The following is an 18844-nucleotide window of genomic DNA, read 5'->3' on the forward strand; positions in this document are numbered from 1 at the left end:
TTGCCATCACCCAAATGTATGTATGCCAACTTCATGATCTGGAACTTTGAAGTGATTTGCTATGATCATAATGTTCCTATCTTCTCTTCCGCTGCCTAATTCCTCCTAAATTTTTTTTTTCTTCATACCACAACCTCCAGTCTCTTTCTCTTCTCTTGTTCTCTTGGTCTAACAGCCCTGATCTTACTGTACTTTCCTATCAGAGTCTTGACCCAATAGTTAACCACTGAAACTATATACTCACTTCTGCCCTTGAATCTCTCTCCCCTTCTTCAATTCATACACTGCCAATTCTCAGTCCTAGGTTACTCCCACCACCTACCTTTTACATTCCTATTCCTGTCCTGATGATGGAAGTTACCCAACTATGTCAACTAGTTCCAATACAGATTCTTGTTATCCAGTCTTAGATGAGGCCCAAGACAATCTTTTATTTTTTTCTATTTTGGTCACTGCAAGGACCCTTCCTAACTTTCTCTTTCCTGAAGTTTGCTATTCCCTCCCACTTCTTACTAACTCTTTGCTTCCTACTTGACTGAGAAAATTAAGGCAATCTATCATGACCTGCCTTTGTTTCCTCTACTTCATACTTTATAACCTTCCTATGCCTTCGCCCATCCTCTCTTCCTTTGATTATGCATCTGATGAAGAGGGAGCCCCTTTCCTTGGCAAGGAAAATTCCTTTGCTTGTGTTCTTGATCTCATCCTGGCCCATCTCCTCCAGCAACTTGTTTGTCTCTCATCTCTTCAATCTTTTTGAATTTTATTTTCTGACTTCTTCCGCACAGCCTGTAAACATGCTTTATCCTTAAAAAACCAAACACCTCCCCCCACCAAACAAAACCAAACCTTTACTTTATTTCACAGTGTAATCAAGCTATTGTCCTAAGTCTTCTTTCCCCTTCATGGCCAAACTAAAAATGAGTCATCTATACTCACTGTCTCTATTTTCTCGCCACTGTTTCATTTCCTAATCCTTTACAATCTGGCTTTTGACACCCAACATTATATTGAAACTGCACTACTAAAAATGACCAATAATCTCTTAGCTGTTTAACCCAATGATCTTTCATCGGTGCCTACCCTCCATCTATCTCTATGCAGCTGCTGGTACTATCGCCCATTCCCCTCACCTACTTTCTATGTTCCCTTTGTTTCTGTGACACTGCTCTCTCCTGGTACTCCGAGGCCTTCTTTTCTCTCTCTTTCCCTTGATGCCTTCAGATACTGTCATGGATTTCAGTTATCCTCTTTACACAGATAACTCTTTTTTTGTTCTTTGGTAAAGGGCTGGATCTCTGGAGAAAGGAGTGGGAGGGATATAGTTGGAAACAAAGGTGAAAGAAAACCAAAAGATAGAGATAAATTTTTAAAAGAAGAGTGTAAAGTCCTTGGAGACAGGAATTGCTTTATTTTATTTATTGTATCCTAAGCCCTTGGCATAGTATCATGCATGCAGTTAATATTTAATATGTATTTAAACTGATTTAAAACATTACTTTCATATATATATATATATATATATATACACACATATATACATATATACCTTCGGTGTATTCTTTGCTTTATACCCTCTTGAAATCAGCTAGGAGGTATAGTGGATAGAACACTAGGCCTGGTATCAGGAAGACCTGAGTTCAAATCTGGGCTCAGATACTTTCTAGCCAGATGACCTTAGGCAAGTCATTTAACCTCTGTTTGCCTCAGTTTCTTTAGCTTTAAAAAGGGAATAGCAGTACCTACTTCATAGGGATGTTTTGAGGAAAGTTCTTTGAAAGTACTGAAGTGCCATATACAAAAAAGCAGTTTATTAGTATTAATAAATTTATGATATTGGCCAAATAATTTCCCTTCTCTGGATCTCAATTTCCTCATCCCTAAGACACTTTTCCATCTCTGATATTCCAAGATCAGAACTATGACACCATCTTTTTTATCCATTCCAACTGACTTTCCATTCTTTCTGTCAAACAATATAAGTGAGCTTTTGTTGCCTTTTTTGGTCAAGTGCACAGTTTCTTCATCTGATATCATGTCTGACAGAAACAACATTTTGTAGGAATTATTGGATAAAGTGATGATATGCACCAAACTGACTCACAATAAAAAGAAACTATGCAAATGGAAATGAATGCACTGAAGGCCACAGGGAGAAATAGCAGAAGCAGTTAACATGATAGTGCATAATTAGGGCAGAAACAAACTAGTGCTGTTGAATGTAAGAATTACTTCCTTAATATAGGAATGGACGCCACTGTATGCAATATTTTCTCCAAACCTTTTTCTAGACATCTGTTTTTTTCCTTTTGAGTGCTTTTTTTTCCTCCCCCGATACTGAAACCTCTCAGCTGGATGTCAGAATCTCAAAGCCACATTTGTAGACAGGAATCGTAAAAATGTGGCGAGTGATAGTAGAACACAAACCAAAAGGAAGACTATGAATCATTTCTTTTCTAATTTATGCCCCTTCTCTGGGCTCTACCAGTTAGGTGCAGAGAAAGAAATCATTTGTATACCTCAAAAATTTATCTACAATTAGGATCTATATTAAGTATATGATTAGAATCAGAAAAGGAGATAATAAGGGTCTATGAAAAATATGGCAAACTGCTTATGCATGGCTGTGGCAGAATCATATGGGACTGAAAGATTGAGATAGCAGGGTTTGTCTTTAACTGTTTCTCGCTAGCTCCCCCAAGTCTTCCACCCAGAACCACAGATTTTCTGTCTTTGAATCTGTTTATTGTTAGGGCAGACCAAACAACTGGCATCTGAGACTATCAGGGGAAGATCCTTAGGGCCATCTAGCAATACCACCTATAGTCACTTCAGCTTTTTCCTATCTTCTAGGGGAAAAAAAAACATAGCAATTAAACAAACACCAACGAACTAATCGATTGCCAAGAATTTATTAAGCACTTGCTATGTTCCAGACATTGTTCTCGGCACTAGGTATATAAATACAAAGAATGAAACAATCCCTACTTGCAATGGGCATAAGACTGATGGGCCTAGCCCTGTGAACTTAGGCAAGCCATGTAACTGTTCTATGCCTCAATCTCTCTATACACATATCAGGGTTAGACTGTATCTTATCTAAAGTCCAACATTCTATATGCTATGGTCCTTAAAACTCTGACATTCTATGAGCTTATGTATCTATGGACTTGCCATCTCTAGATCATGACAAAATTGATGGACCTGTACTAGTTAGTTCTGCTTTGGTTATTCAGATGTGGCCAGTCCCAGTTATATCTAGTTCCATTATGTCTGATATCCTTGACCTGTGCTCTTTTTGCTGTACCATGCCCCTTCCCTTAATCTACCGTGCCCTGTCAATTCCCCTCTCAGGCAAATGTATTTATTGAGCACTTACTCTGTACTGAATACCATACTAGTTGACTAAGGGTGTGTGAATAAAGAGGGTAAGCACAGATAGACGGAGAAAGGAAAAGTGGATATGAAAACAAGAAAATTAAAATAAAGCAACCCCTCACCTCAAGGATTTTAAAGCTAATTTGTTTCCTTACCTAGACATGAGGGGAATAAAGACAGAAATAGTACAGGAGATATTATGAATATTCTTGCTGTCATTATAAAAAATAGAATATAAGCATACTTTCTCAAAGCATTTTGTAGGTGTTAATGGGCTGTCCTGCATAATTACTACCACTCTCTTTCCAAAGGGCACACAGGAAGGAGATTAGTTGCCAAGTTAAACTAGAAAGAATTACAGTTTATGTAATTTAAGCAGGATTTCTTTCTAAACATCTTGCGTTTTTAAAAATTGCTTTCAGCGAAAATGGCTATAACTAGTATCTTGTCTTCATTAAAGGCTGCTCTTTAGTACCTAAATATCACTGACTAAGAGCAGCTGCTACCTTCAGGACACATAGTGCACTCCATAAATGTACCCCTTCATAGAATATCAGCAGTGGAAAAGACCTTTGAGCTAATCTGGTCAAACTTCCTCATTTTTTGGTTAGGAAAATGGAATGTCAGAGTGGTTGAGTTTCTGTCACACAGCTAGCAATTGGCAGACAAAAATCCAGACAATGTTATTATACAGTGTTGCATTATAATTAGATGCAAACAAAGTACTGTGTGAGGTCTGTGGGGAAGCTCATTACTAATTGGAAGACCAGAGAAGGCATCAATGAAGAGGTGACATTTGGATGGCCTATAAGAATGGGTAAGAATTTGGTGGGTGAAGGATGGAGAAAGGTAGAGCATCCAAGGTGGGAGTCTGGGAAACAAAGAGAAGACCCATTTGGCTCAAGCATCTGGTGCACAGAGGCTAATACAATGAGATAAAATTGAAGAGGAAGGATAACAAATTAAATAGATCCTTGAATGCTAGATAGTGGACATTAGATTCAGGCATTAGGAAGATTTATTTGGCAGCTATTTAAAGAAGGTTTGGAAAGGGAAAAAAGTAGAAGAAGTTAAGAAGATATGCCTGTTAGGAGCATGTAAACCTCACAATATACATTGTACAGACAAACAGGTAAGGAGGGCCTGTATTAGGGCAGTAGAAGCAAGAATAGAGAGGAAGGGACAGATGATAGGGATATTGCAAAGATGGAATGGACCAACACACTTGAAGGGTGAGGGAGAGGGAAAACTAAAAAGTAACCTCAAAATTGCAAGTATGAGAGACTAAACAAATGATGGTACCATCGATTTCTACATCTTTTAGGCAGAACAGTTCTAGTGGTAAAAATAATAATGATTAATGCTAGGCCCAATTGAGGATGAGGCATCAATGACTAGATATGCAGGTCTAGCTCAGAAGAGATGTTAGAGATGAATAAATGGATTTCAGGGTCATTGAATAAAAGGGGTGGTTGAGATCATGGGTAAGATCAAGATTGCCTAGTGTGAGAATATAGAGAATAAAGAGGACCAAGGACAGACCTTGGAGAATGTCCACTTTAAAAGGTTGAGAAGGTATTAGGAAGGAATGGAGAAGGAAGGATTAGACAGGTAAAAGGAGAACCAAGAAAGTATGGTGTGGGGCTCATCGCAGCTCAGAACTCTTGAGTTCAAAAGATCTACCAATCTCATCCTCCCTGGCAGCTAAGTTGACAGATATTCACCACCTAGCCTGGTTCTGTAGTTATTTTTAATGGAATTTTTCTTTTTCTCTTGCTGTTGGGTCTTGTTTGCAGTGTATAGATATACTGAAAATTTATGTGAATTTATTTTGTATCTTCTAACTTTGCTAGAATTGTTGTTTCAAATAATAGTAGTTGGCTCCTTAGGGTTCTCTAAGAAAACAGTATCATCTGTGAAAAGGTGTGATTTTGTTTCCTATTTGCTTGTGCTTATTCCATCAATTTCTTTTTATTGCCTTATTGCTATACTTAGCATTTTTAACACTTTATCAAATAGTAATGGTGGTAATAGCCATCATTGCTTTACCTTTGCTTTTATTGGAAAGAGCTCTAGTTTATCCCTATTACATTTAATTATGTTTGTTAGTTTTAGGACAAGTTTATTTCTTCATATATTAATTTTTTTTAACAAATAAAAGCATTGCATTTTCAGAAGTTTTTCTGCATATGTTGACATAAAGGATCTCTTTTTCTATTTTCACATACAATTTATGTAATATTGGAATCAATTTTTCTTAAATGTTTGACAGAATTCACCAAAATCTATGTAGTTCTATATACATATTTTCCTTTGTAAGTTCATCTATTGTTTGTTGGATTTCCTTTTTTCTGAGAGTAGGCAATTTGAATTCTCTATTTTGTATTTTGTCCATCTGGCTATTCTATATTTTTGTAAATATTTAGTAATTTTATTTAAGTTGGCAGTTTAATTGGCATATAATTGGATAAAATTGCTTTCTAATGATATCCTTGATTTCTTCTTTATTTGTTGTGAATATCCTTTTTTCATTTTTATACTTGTAATTTGGTTTTACTCTTTTAAAAAATCAAATTACCTCATGGTTTATCTACTTGATTGTTATCCTACTTTTCCAACTTCTGTTTACTCCTGCTTCTGTTTACTAGCTCAATTGTTATTGTTTTCAGTTTTATTAGTATGTTCTTTAATTTTTCAAATTTTTAGTTTAGTGTTTAATTGGATTTTTAAGTTCGTTGATTTTCTAGGGTTTTTGTTGTTCAATGCTCAGTTCCTAAATTTGTCATTCCTCCCTTTTGTTGATTAAAGAGTTTATGGATATAAATTTCCTCCTAAGGATTGCTTTGGCTGCATCCCACAAATTTTCATATGTTGTCTTGTTGTCTTATTGTTGTTATTTTCTTTGGAAATTGTCTATTAGTTCTATATTTGTTCTTTGACCCATCACTTCCTTATGATTAAGTTATTTAGTTGCCAATTAATTTTGAATTCTCTCTTCCATGGCCCTTTGCTTAATATTTTTTATGCCATTGTGGTCAATAAAGGATATGTTTAGCATCTTTGTTTTTCTGCCAGTGTCTGTGAAGTTTTATGCCCTAATATATGATTTGTTTTTGTAGAAGGGAAATGGACAACTGTTAAATATGTGCCTTTTCTCTTTCCATTTAGAAATCACTGAAGAGCTATCATTTCTGCCTTTTCTAAAATTCTTTTCAGGCTTTTAATTTCCTTCTTATTGAATTAGACTAGGTCTGACAAAAGGTAAATTGATGTTCCCCACTACTATCATTTTACTATTTCTTCCTAAAATTTATTTAACTTTTAGATGTTATTAGATGCTATGCCATTGGGTACATATAGCTTACCTTCGATCATAATGTAATTTTCCTGTTTATTTCTTTTAACTAAGCCTGTTTTTTTCTTTTGACCTGTCCAAGATCATGATTACTATCCCAACTTTTTTAAAGTTAAAACTGAAGCATAATAGTTTTCTTAATACCTATTATTTTATATTTGTGTTAATGCTCTGCATAAACTCTTATTTTTCAAGTGTGTTTCTTACAAAAACATATTCTTTCATTCTGCTTTGTAATATATTCTGCTATCCATTCCACTTTTGTGATTGAGTTCATCTGACTTCATGTTCATGGTTAGGACTGTTAACTGTGTATTACTTCTATCCTGTTCTCTTTTGTTTTTTCCTCTCTTTGGTCACTACACCCTCTTTACAAAGGAAAGGGTGATGAGTGAGAGGTAGTGTGCACAGAACTAGTGATCTATCCTTGATGCAGTCTACTACTCCATTGTCCTTCTTTTCCTCCCCTCCCTCCCCCACACCAATCACAGGTTCTCACCCATTATTTCTTCAGATTGATTTATTAAAATCACTTGCTTATGTTCACATGACTAGTAAACATAAGAGGTGGAATTTGAATTCTGTTCTTTTAATCTTTCCATTATATACTAATGCCTCCCAACAAACAATTATCATCAACTTGTTATATTCAAGGTTATTTTTACTTACCCTTTCTTAAAATCCTTTAAGTTTCACCTCTCCTCAAACCCTGCCTAATATGATCCATCACCTAAATTTGGAGTTTATTTTGCTTATGACTTATCTTTTCCTGAATATGCGTTGTTATTGAGTTGTATCTGACTCTTTGTGATCCCATTTTTTTGTTTGTTTTTGTTTTGGCAAAAATACTGGAGTGGTTTGCCATTTCATTCTCCAGCTCATTTTAGAGATGAGGAAACTGAGGCAAATAGGGTTAAGTGGTTTGCCTAGGGTCACACAACTAGTAAGTGTCTGAGGTTAGATTTGAATTCAGGAAGAGTCTTCCTGACTTCAGTCCTGGTGCTCTATCCACTGCACCACCTAGCTGCCCCTTCCCTGAATATACCCCTCCCTCCTATTCTCTCCTCTCCAAGTTCCTTCCTGTTTCCATACTGAATTGAATGTATTTCAATATTGAACTCTTAATGTGTGCATTCTACCATCCTTTATCTAATTCAGATGTTAAGTTTCAAGTGATAGCCACTCTTCCCACTCTATTCTCCTTGTTTTTATGGTATTCTATTTGCAAATATATATTACATGAGATAGTAACTGTCCTTTCCCTTTCTCCTCTATCATATTACTCTTTTCCCCCTTTTTAAAGATTATCAAAGCATGAAAAAACTACTTGCAGGCCCTTTATCTTATTTAAACTATTCTATGACCCCTGATTTTGGGGGCAAACTTGGTTCTTCTTTCCCAATTAGAATGTAGATATTTTATCTTTGTATATTCCCTTCTAATTATTCAAACACATTTACCTTTTTATGTTTCTCTTGCTTCCTATTTTTGCATTTCAAAGTTCCTATTTAGATTCAGTCTTTTCATCAGGATTGCTTAGAAGGCCTCTATTTCATTAAAGATCCATTCCCTGCCCTTCTAGGATTATGCTCATTTTTTTCTGAGTAAGTAATTCTTGGTTGTAAGCCTATATCTTTTGATTTTTAATATATTATATTCCAGGCTCTCTTTTCCTTTATAAAGGCTTGCCCCTGGTTGGAACTGCAGTAGACTCCTATTGGCCCTACCCTGAGTCAACTAGCTTTCTAGATTCAGAGTGACCAAACTTCAGGCTTGCCCTTGGTTTGAGCTTTTTGCCCTGGTTCCTTAGCTGTAGGCCCAAGCCTATGTAGAAGGGCTGAATCCACAACCTTTATCTGGGAGCAGAGTCATAAAACAGTCAACTAGCTAACCTTCCTGCTTTTTGTAGAATACAGACCCTGTCATAGCTGGGCCTCCACACTTTATCCTGATATTCATCCCTTCAGCCTCCTGTCTGGTCCCTATAGTAGAAAGTTCTGCAGGACCTACTTGGCTAGACTTGCTCTTTAGTGCCTAGAGGCCTCTGGCCATCTCCCTATAATTACCTGGGCTGGAAGAGTAACCCCTTATTGTTTATCTTTGGAGCTCCTGATCATTATCTGGTTTCTCTTCCTTGATCATTGTTGGTGTGGTTATGGGAGAGAGCTGGGCTATACTGCTTCCTCCTACTCTGTCACCTTTTCCAGTCTCCCTCTCATTTCTCATCCTCTTATATTCTTCTGACCTCACCACTAAATCCAAGGAGTTTCTCTTCTTCTTGACTTTCTAATCTCCATTGAACACTACCTTCCCTTACTGCCTTAGCACGCTGCTCTCACGCCTCCATCCTCTCCTCCCTGGCTTCACTGACTTTGCTCTTTACTTATTCTTCTACATGTAGGACCACTTCTCAGTCTCCTTTGTTCAGTCATTCATCTCCCATGTATCATTCATGAAGGTCCTCTGGGACTCTTTCCAGGGACTTCTCTATATATAACCACCTTTTTGGTAGTTTAATTTGGTCTTATGGGTTTGTTTTTCGATTTGACATGGATGACTCTGAAGTCTATTTATCCATATCTAATCATTCCCCTGAACTCCAGTCCTGCATCTCAGGTTCAACCTATCCAAATTGGAGTTCACTATTTTCCCCCTAAATTTGTCCTTCCTCTAAACTTCCCTATTTCCATTGAGGTAACCAGTCACATAGGTTCTTTACCTTGTCATCCTTGTCTCTTCACTTTCTTTCTTGCCTCTTAGCTAGTGAATTTTCTGGCCTTATTGATTGTACCTTTGAAACATTTGTCCCCTCTTCTTCCTCCACATGGCCACCAACCTAATATAGGCTGTAGTGCAGTATCCTGCATTGTGATGTAGTAAACAGTACACTGGATTTGGAATTTGAAGATCTTGTTTTTAATTCCAGCCCATCTACTTATTACTTGCATAAATGACTGGAGTAAGTTGCTTAAACTCTGTTCTTCATGATAAAATGAGTGTGGATTCAATGACCTGTAAGGTCTCTTCCATCTTTAAGTGCGTGATCCCATGACTCCAGGTTTGGATTCTTACAATGGCCATCTAAATACTCTTAGGATTTCATTCTTTTTCTTCTCTAGTCCATCTTCCATATGGCTGCTTAAGTAATTTTCCTGGTCACATGTTTGATTATGTCACTTACCTGCTTAAAAGTCTCTTGTGGCTTCAAATATAATATATGATATCTCTTCCCCACCCCCATCTCCCCAAGCCTGGTTTTAAAAGATTTTCATAATCAGGCTCCAACTTGTCTTTCTAGAATATTTCACATTAATTCCCTGAAGGCGTTCTGTTTCTTTGGGCCAAAACTGGTCTAGCAGATTAACTTTATATTCCATATCTTGTGTTCAGGCCTTAGCATAAAGGGATTCACTCCCTCTTTCCTTACCACCACCTCTCTGAATCCTTATCTTCCTCCCAGATTCCTTTCAGGTGTAACTTCCCACAGGAAGCTTTTCCTGAGAATCCATACTTACTCTAGTGGTTAGTTCTCCCTCCATCCTCAAATTACCTTTTAGTTATCTGTGTACATTTTGTAACCCTTCTCCCACCATCAGAATGGAATGTAAGTTCCTAGAAGGAAGGAACTTTATCAGTTTTGGTTTTGTGTCTTTAGCACCTAAAAATGTCTTGCATCCAGCAGGTACTTGATAAACTATTTTTTCCCATTAAATTCAATGTCTTTACTTCTTTGTCCAGAGGACAGAATGTGCAATGATCTGCAGTTTTGTGGCATGGGAGAGGGATGCTGGAAAAGCTCATATGTTCTCAGGCATCTCAGCATAAATAAAGGGAGTGGTTTAGGAGGACGGGTAAGACTTGGGGAAGAAGAAAGGAAAAAAGCTTGGGACAGACTTTAGACAGTAGGAATAAGAAATCAACAAAGCAAGAATAGATTGTTTAACAGCATTAAAGTTGCAGATGAAGTTATTCAGCATAAATTCTTAGTGGATGAGTTCAGCTTCCTTTTATGCTTTAGGTTTGGGAGAGGCTTAGATACAATTTAATTTTTTCCTTTTTCAGATAATTAATCTGAGGACCAGAGTGGAGAAGTAACTTGCTCAGTGTCACACAATTACTAAGTCACAGAACTGGAATTTCTCTCCAACATCTTTTCCCTCCAAACTCAGTGCTTTTTTCCCAGCCTTTACATTATGGAATTCCTCTCCATCCTGTGAAGCCCAACAGAAATGCCACCACCTCCAGAAAGCTCTCGTTGATGCCATTAGTCAGTAGACCTTCCTCCCAAAATCTCACATAGCTTTTGTGGGCTACTTCCTCTTGCACTTGTGTATCATTTTTCATTACAGTTAGCTGTGTTTATATACTATTTGCTAATCTGAGGTCAAAGGATAAGTTTAATCTAAACTTTGCATATCTCTTATGGCCTACATATTTATTGGATTAAATTTAACCTTAAGAGTCATTGGATAGGGACATAATTCTGGCTTTTGGTGTGTCTTAAGACTTGGATAGTTAGCTTAACCTTGAATAGCATTTGAACTCTGTGTGATGTTAATGGAATAGGAAGATCTTCCCCATTCATTAATAGGCAAATGTGACCACATGTGTTCAATCACGATGTTTTGCTGCTTTGAACTCCAGCTCACAGCTGTGTCATGTGGAGCCTATGGGGGAGGAATTTGCTTAAAGGGAAAGTTTGCTTATGGGAAACTTTGCTTGCTTGAAGGCTTTCACACCCTTTGGTAATTAGACACTGAAGCACTGAAATGGGTTGTGATGCCTTCTGTCTGTATATATATTCTGAGGTTAGCATTTTGCTTCGGGGCTCACTCATTGGAAGAATGTTCGTAAGATTTGGCCAGATGAGACTCTGGATAGCCATTAAAGAGCCCCACCCCTCACCCCTGCTTTGAAAACCCAGATGTTAGTGCTCCCTCTTTGGTAACTATGTATGTATTGCTTTGGTCAGATGGTTGGAAGCCCTGTCTGTTGATCTGTGCTAATTTCTCAGACAGTTAGAAACCCTGTCTGTTGGTCTTTCTGTGAACTTCTCTGCTTGTATTTTCTCTGTGTTCAGGGTGCTGAACTCTCCCCTGAACTAACTGAATAATATATATGTTTAATTAAAGCAAGATTGTTGACCCCTTTAAAAGCTATTTTCCCTTTATTTTTATTTTTTAATTAAAATATTTTAAAAAATATTTTTTTAAAAAATATATGTATATATATATATATATATATATATATATATATATATATATATATATATATATATATATATATACACACGCATAATTTTTCCTTTAAAAGCAAATCAAAGAACCTGTGCTAGCAGGACATCCTGGGTATGCTAGGGTGCTTGCTGTTATACCCTAGAATCTGGAAATTATTACATGTAGTTACTTGTATAGTAAATCATAATAATAGCAACAATAATAAAAGAGGCAGTATGGTAGAGAGTCACGAAGACCTCTAACATAATGGCTGTGTGACCCTGGGCAAGTCATTGAACCCCAGGCAACTCTCTAACACTAGAAGTTGTAGATGGGGTCTGATCTTCATCAGGATGCTCCCCCCCATCAATTCATTATAACCCCCATCTTCAGGGAACTTTCACTTGATACATTCACTCTTTCTAGCTCTTGTCTCAGATTTCTCCTCCTTTACGTATCTAAGCTCATTTAGTTACATAGAAAGTAGAGAAGGCTATCTACAGGGGAACCTCCACTTCCTTTCTTCTCACTTTCTCCTTGATCTGCAGTCTACCTTCCTACCTCATCATTCAACTGAAACAGCATTCCCCAAAGTTAAGATGATTTCTTAATTGCCAAATCCAATGGCTTTTTATCAATTCTCATCCTTCTTTACCTTCTTACAGCCTTTGACACTATTAATCATCCTTTTCTTAATTCTAGGTTTTCAGCCTCTCTCTTGACCTCCAATCTCATACCTCCAATTCCCTAGTGGGCATATAAAACTGGATGTCCAGCAGAAATCCTAAATACGACATATCTAAAGCTGAACTCACCATCTTTCCTTAAGTCCTTTCCTCTTCCTGACTTTCCTATTACTGTTGATTATACTATCCTCCCAGTCCTCCAGGCTTGCAACCTAGATGTCATCCTTAACTCTTCACTCTATCTACCTCCTCCCTTACCCCAGCCAACCCATTGCCAAGTCTTGTCCCTTCTACCTTTGTATCATCTCTTGTATGCTCCACCTTTTCTCCTCTGACAGCTGCCACTCTAGTGCAGGATCTCATCACCTCATGTCTCTCTTCCTCAAGGCTCTCTCCACTCCAGGCTATCCTCTATTCAGCTGACAAACTGATCTTAAAGTATAGATCTGATCAAGTTCCCCTCACCAATCAAAAGATTCCAGTGGTTCCCTTTTACCTTCAAGATCAAAAACCCCATCTGGCATTCAAAGCTCTTCAAAAGCCAATCCCCTCATGCCTTTCCAGTGTCCTTATGCTTTATTCCCCACAATGTACTCTGTAATCAATTAACATTAGCCTCCTCGAATTTCTTGTGCAAGAGACTCCATCTTCTGAATCTATCTTCACTGGCTTTCCTTCTTTCCTGGAAGGCTCTTCTTCCTGATCTCCACCTCCTGGCCTCTCTGGCTTCCTTCAAGTCCCAGCTAAAATCCTACCTCTCACAAGAAGCTTTTCCCAATACCCCTTAATGCTACTGCCTTCCCTCTGTTAATTAGCTTCAATTTATTCTGTCTGTGCTCTGTTTGTACATAGTTGTTTGCATGTTGCATGTTCTCCCTCTTTTATACTATAAGCTTCTTGAAGCAAAGACTGTTTTTTGACTTTCTTTGTATCTTCAGTGCTTAGCACGGCACCTATCACATCTTATGAACTTAATAAATGCTTGTTGACTGACGATCAAGGAAATACATTGTTTTTTGGATCAAATATATGCAAAATATGATTACCTACTGAAAAGCTAAAAACAGTAATGATGTATAAACATTTCAGGTGATTGTGAAGACAAGGACAGAATACCAGCCTGACCAGAAGAATAAAGGAAAACTCCGGGTGCCGAAAATTGCTGAGTTTACAGTCAGTTTTACTGATGGAGTAACAGAAAGATTAAAGGTAAGATGAGTTACAGTCAACTCTGGCTTCTCTATACAAAAATAGCAGACCTTGGCATAAGTAATGCAAAATGATCAAAATTAGCTTCCAGGATTGCCTTAATTCCTCCATGTTAGATTCACTGATAAAGACAAAATAGGAAGAGAATTTGGTCCTGCAACATCCTCTCCCATCATCCTTTCTCATTGACACACTGAGTCCAATTTCCATATTTTCTTACTCATTCATTCATTCAACAATGAGGCAGAGTGGGACAGTAGAAAGTGTTGGGCTCAAGTCTTGTTTCTGTACTTATTAGCTAGATGACCTTTTTGGGTCACTTCCTTTCCCTAGTCCTTAGTTTTTTCATCTGTAAAATGAAGGCATGGGACTGAAAGATCTTAAGGTCTCTTCCTGCTCTAATATCCTATAACTAGACCTCTGTGACTTCCCTAAGGTATGTTTATTTTCCTTTTCTTTTCACACTGTCAACCCCTTCCCTAGCCCCACTGTCACACTGACAAAACCAAGTTTATTATTTTTTCCCACTGGTCCTGTTCTTTCAGAAAAAAGGTAGGCCTTCTGAACTGCCATTCACTCACATAAGAGATAAGACATTCAGCCCTTAATACAAACCTCAATGTTATCAAACAATCAAACAATTAAGTGCTTACTATGGGTCAGGTACCATTTCAAGTGCTAGGGATGCAAAAAAAGAGAAAAGACAGTCCCTGCCCACAAGGAGCTTACAACTGAATGGTGGAGACAACATGCAAATAAAAATACACAAAGCAAGCTATATACAGATAAATAAGAAATATTGTTACCTATATATAAATGTTAGAAGGTAGAAAGACTGTGTGTATGGCTCTGGGCCCTGATCCCTTATGGATGGTGCTGAAGAAAGAGATATCAATGTTTTCTTTAATACCTGTCGCCCTTTTCTTTTGTGTGTATGTGTGCATTAGTACATTGGCACCAAACTTATCCATCATATTTGACCTGAATTTTGTTATGTTTTAATTGATGTTCATTAATATCATTGCTGTCATGTATTATTGTTCTTATGGCTTTTTTTTCTTCTCTTCCTATCACTGCCTGTAAGTCTTACCATGTTTTCCTGAATTCTTCATATTTATCAATCCTCGTGGTACCATCTGCCAGCTTGATTATGATACTTGTAAAGACATAGAATGTCCCAATGGAAAGGGATTTTTGAAAACAGTTAGCTTCACAACCTCATTTTACACACAAGAAAACTGAGGTCCAGAGGGAACTCGTAACTTGTCCAAGGTCATCAGCTCTTCTTCCTCTTCCTGAGAGTCATAATAAATAGATGGCATTTATAAAGGGTTTAACAAAAGCAATTTATTTACATTATCTCATTAGATCTTCACCTTCCTGTAAGGTAGGTACTACATAACCCTTATTCTATAGATGAGGAAACTGAGGCTCAGAAAGGTAGTTTTCCATGGTCATAGAACTACTGGCAGAGCTGGGCCTCAAATCTGGGTCTTCTGATTCCGAAGTCATTGCTCTCTTTACTATCCTGCATTATAATTACAGCTTTGGTGGTCATAGTTCACAATTAACTTGTATAGAATGAGAAAGAGATTACGGTTAAAGAGGAGTGGATCTTTCCTATATGGTGACTGATTCTGTTTTGGAAAGACTTTCATGAGCTATATGAGTGTGTATGTATATAGATACACACTTTATTACTTCAGGTATTGATAATTTTATCAGTGTAGGTATGACAAGATTACAAGCCCTCTATGACAGTTGTAGATAGTCTTCAAGTGTTTCTGAGGCTGAAGATATCATCCTTCTGTAGCCCCTTTTATTATGGGTCTCTCTAAACTCTGCTAGGTTGGTCACTGATCTACAGTCTATCAGTAGACCTACATTGGAAACCTTTTCAGCTGGGTAGGATCTTCCATAGCATGTCCCTGCTAGCATAGCCTTTCAGAATGCAGGGTCACCCTCATACCATATTGAGGCACAAGAAGAAGACTTTCATAGATGATTTTGATATGTAATATGCAAACCCACATATGACTGTAAGTTATTGACTTGCAAATGAATAATCATGGCAAAACAATTCACATTCCTCTGTCCTTTATGATCCCTAGGTTTATAGTCACCCCAACATCAAGACTGACAGACAAATACAAATTTCTCAATTAGCAGACAAACCAAAACTTTTTAAAAAAATGTAAGGTAAGAAGGAATTGGATCTTTTGGCTACTGTTGCTTAAGGAACAAAAATCTATTTAGAGAATGATGGGATCAGAAGATCATAGATCTGGAGTGGAAAGGGACCTCAGAGACCACCTAGCTGAGTCCTTTCATTTTATAGGTGAGGAAAATGAGGCCAAGGAGGTTAAGTGCCTTCATCACAGTCACATAAATAGTAAATGTCAGAGCTAGGACTAGAACCTAGATCTTCAGATCCAAGGTCATAGCTCATTCAATTTTACCCTATGTATCATGCTTTGCTAACATTTATATTATGCACTATTAGGCTGTAAAATCGGAGAAATGAACTATGGGTTTGTGTAGTGGAAGAAGAGGAAAGGAATAATTTTTTTGTGGGCAGAGAAAGTGGCAGTTGGGAAGCATGTGATCTTGGTCTGGATATAAGTTGTGGCTAATGGATGTAGAGAAAGCTAATGTTTGTCATAGAAAGCAACAGGATTAGTGATAGATTAGATAGATATGAGTAAAGAACAAAGGAGAAAAAGATGGCTTAGAAGTTTCTTTTTGAAGACTCTAGAATGATGGAAGATTGTAGAGGATGACAGATTCATTTAATTTCAATCCAGTTCAAATAACATTTATTAAGTGCCTACTATGTGCAAGGCACTAGAGATACATAGAAGAAAAATGAAACAAATCCTGCCCTCAAGGAGTTTATAGTCTAATGTCAAGGGGAGATATAGGGATGTGTGTTGGAGTAAGGACACACATACACAGATAAATATAATATAGTACAGTGGTTAGAGAACTGCATTTGGAGTCAGAAAACCTGGGTTTAAATCCTTCCCCCTGTTACTTATTAACTGTGTGACTTTGGGAAAGCCTTTTAACCTAATTTTTCTTAATTGTAAAATGAGGGAATTATATTAGATGATTCCTAAATCTTTTCAATTAATTAAGTATGTAGCATAGTTAAGGTGTTTACTAGGTGCTTTGGACATAGAGGAAAAAAAAACAACAGTCCTTGCCCTCAAGAAGCTTACATTTTATCTGGGGAAACAATATACTTATGTAAGCACATACTCGATAAATTCAAGATTGTTTTTAGGGCTGTGGGAAGGAACTAGCAGGCTGGGGAATCAGGAAAGGTTTCATGTAGAAGGTACTAATTAAGTTGAGCTCCATGTAAAGGTGATACTAAGAAGTGACCATGAGAAGGCAGTGAACTCCAGACAAGCAGTACAGTCAATGCAAAGGCTGGGAGAGGGGAGGGGAATGTCATGTGTGAACAATGGCCAGGAGGCCAGTTTGACCAAACCACAGAGCAGGAGAGAGGTAGACTGTATTTTAACATCAGAAAGGTAGGCTGTGGCCAGATTGTAAAGGGTTTTAAATGCCAGAAAGAGTCATTTGTATTTCCAGCATTAAATGCTATGCTCCAATAATAGAAGTAATGAAGAGACACAGAAAAAGGCTATGAGAAATAGGAGCAGGGAGATGTTAGTTTCAACTGAGGGAAGACTTAATGGAGGAGATAGCACCTGAGTCATGTCTTAAAGGAAGAAAAGGATTTAGACAAGTAGGCTTGAATAGAGAGAATATTCTAGGTGTGGAGAATGCTCAGTACAAGTTCAGAATCTTAGCCGTGTTTGATTTGTGCTTACAGTGAGACATACAGAGAGAGATCATTGCTCAGTGGATTGAACCAAGAAGGACAATTTGGTTATAAAAAAGTAGATAAAATGGATTTGAAGAAGAGGTTGAGACAGAGTTCTGTGTGAAATTTGAGTGAGACAGAAGTTGCTTTCATCTGGGGATGCCAGGGAAGGCTTGGCAGAAGAGATGGCATCATATAGTCCTTGAAGGTAGCAAGAGAAGGATTGTAACAGACGTCGACAAGAGGAAGGCAGTCCATTTCAGGCAGGGAGGATGGCATCGGAAAAGGAATGGGGGGGGTGGTGAACAGTCCCACATAAGTAGAAGCTGGAGTATGCGAAAGGGAATAGCATTAGGTAAATTTAATTTAGTCTGGAGATAGTTCAAGGAGGATTTTGAACATCAGAATCAGGAGTTTGTACCTTATCTAGCAGGGAAAGAAGAGTCACTGAAGCAACTAAGTAAGACAGTGGATAGAGAACTGGGTCTGCTGTTGGAAAGACCTGAGTTCAAATGTGACCTCAGACACTTACTAGTCTTGTGTCCTTGGGCAAGTCACTTAACCTCGGTTTGTCTCCGTTTCCTCAGTTGTAAAATTAATATAATAATAGCACCTACCCCCCCGCAAGGTTATTGTGAGGATAAAATGAGATAATGTAAAGCTCTTAGCTCAGTGTTTGGTACATAGTAAGCAATCTCTCTTTCTCTTCATATATATAAAGATATATATATATATATATATATATATATATATATACACATACACACATGTGTGTATATATATATATACTATATATGTATATTTGTTGTTTTTCAGTTGTTTCATTTATGTCCTACATTTTGTGACCCCATATCGGGGGATTTCTTGGCAAAGATACTAGAGCAGTTTGCCATTTCCTTCCCCGGTTCATTTTAAAGATGAGGAAACTAAGGCAAACAGGGTGAAGTGACTTGCCCAGGTTACACAGCTAGTAGGTGTCTGTGGCCAGATTTGAACTCAGGAAGAGGAGTCTTCCTGACTCTAAGCCCAGGATTCTGTGCACCTTGCCAATTAGCTGCCCAATAGAGCTATTTCTATATCTATGACTCTATGTATACAGAGATAGAGAGATATCTCAAACGGTGTTGAAAATACCTATCATATGTGTCTCTATACATAGATAGAA

General features: G+C 37.6%; 1 protein-coding gene across 1 annotated transcript in view; it reads left to right on the plus strand.

Annotated features, from left to right (window-relative positions):
- NSG2 (neuronal vesicle trafficking associated 2) overlaps positions 1-18844 on the plus strand; it is a 76544-nt gene that overhangs the window by 12607 nt on the left and 45093 nt on the right. The window contains exon 3 of the mRNA XM_036751185.1: positions 13725-13844. Within this exon, the coding sequence (XP_036607080.1) occupies positions 13725-13844 (120 nt within the window). The remainder of the gene's footprint in view (positions 1-13724; positions 13845-18844) is intronic.

Source organism: Trichosurus vulpecula, chromosome 3, assembly GCF_011100635.1.
Source record: "Trichosurus vulpecula isolate mTriVul1 chromosome 3, mTriVul1.pri, whole genome shotgun sequence".
In the NCBI taxonomy this organism is placed as follows: Eukaryota; Metazoa; Chordata; class Mammalia; order Diprotodontia; family Phalangeridae; genus Trichosurus; species Trichosurus vulpecula.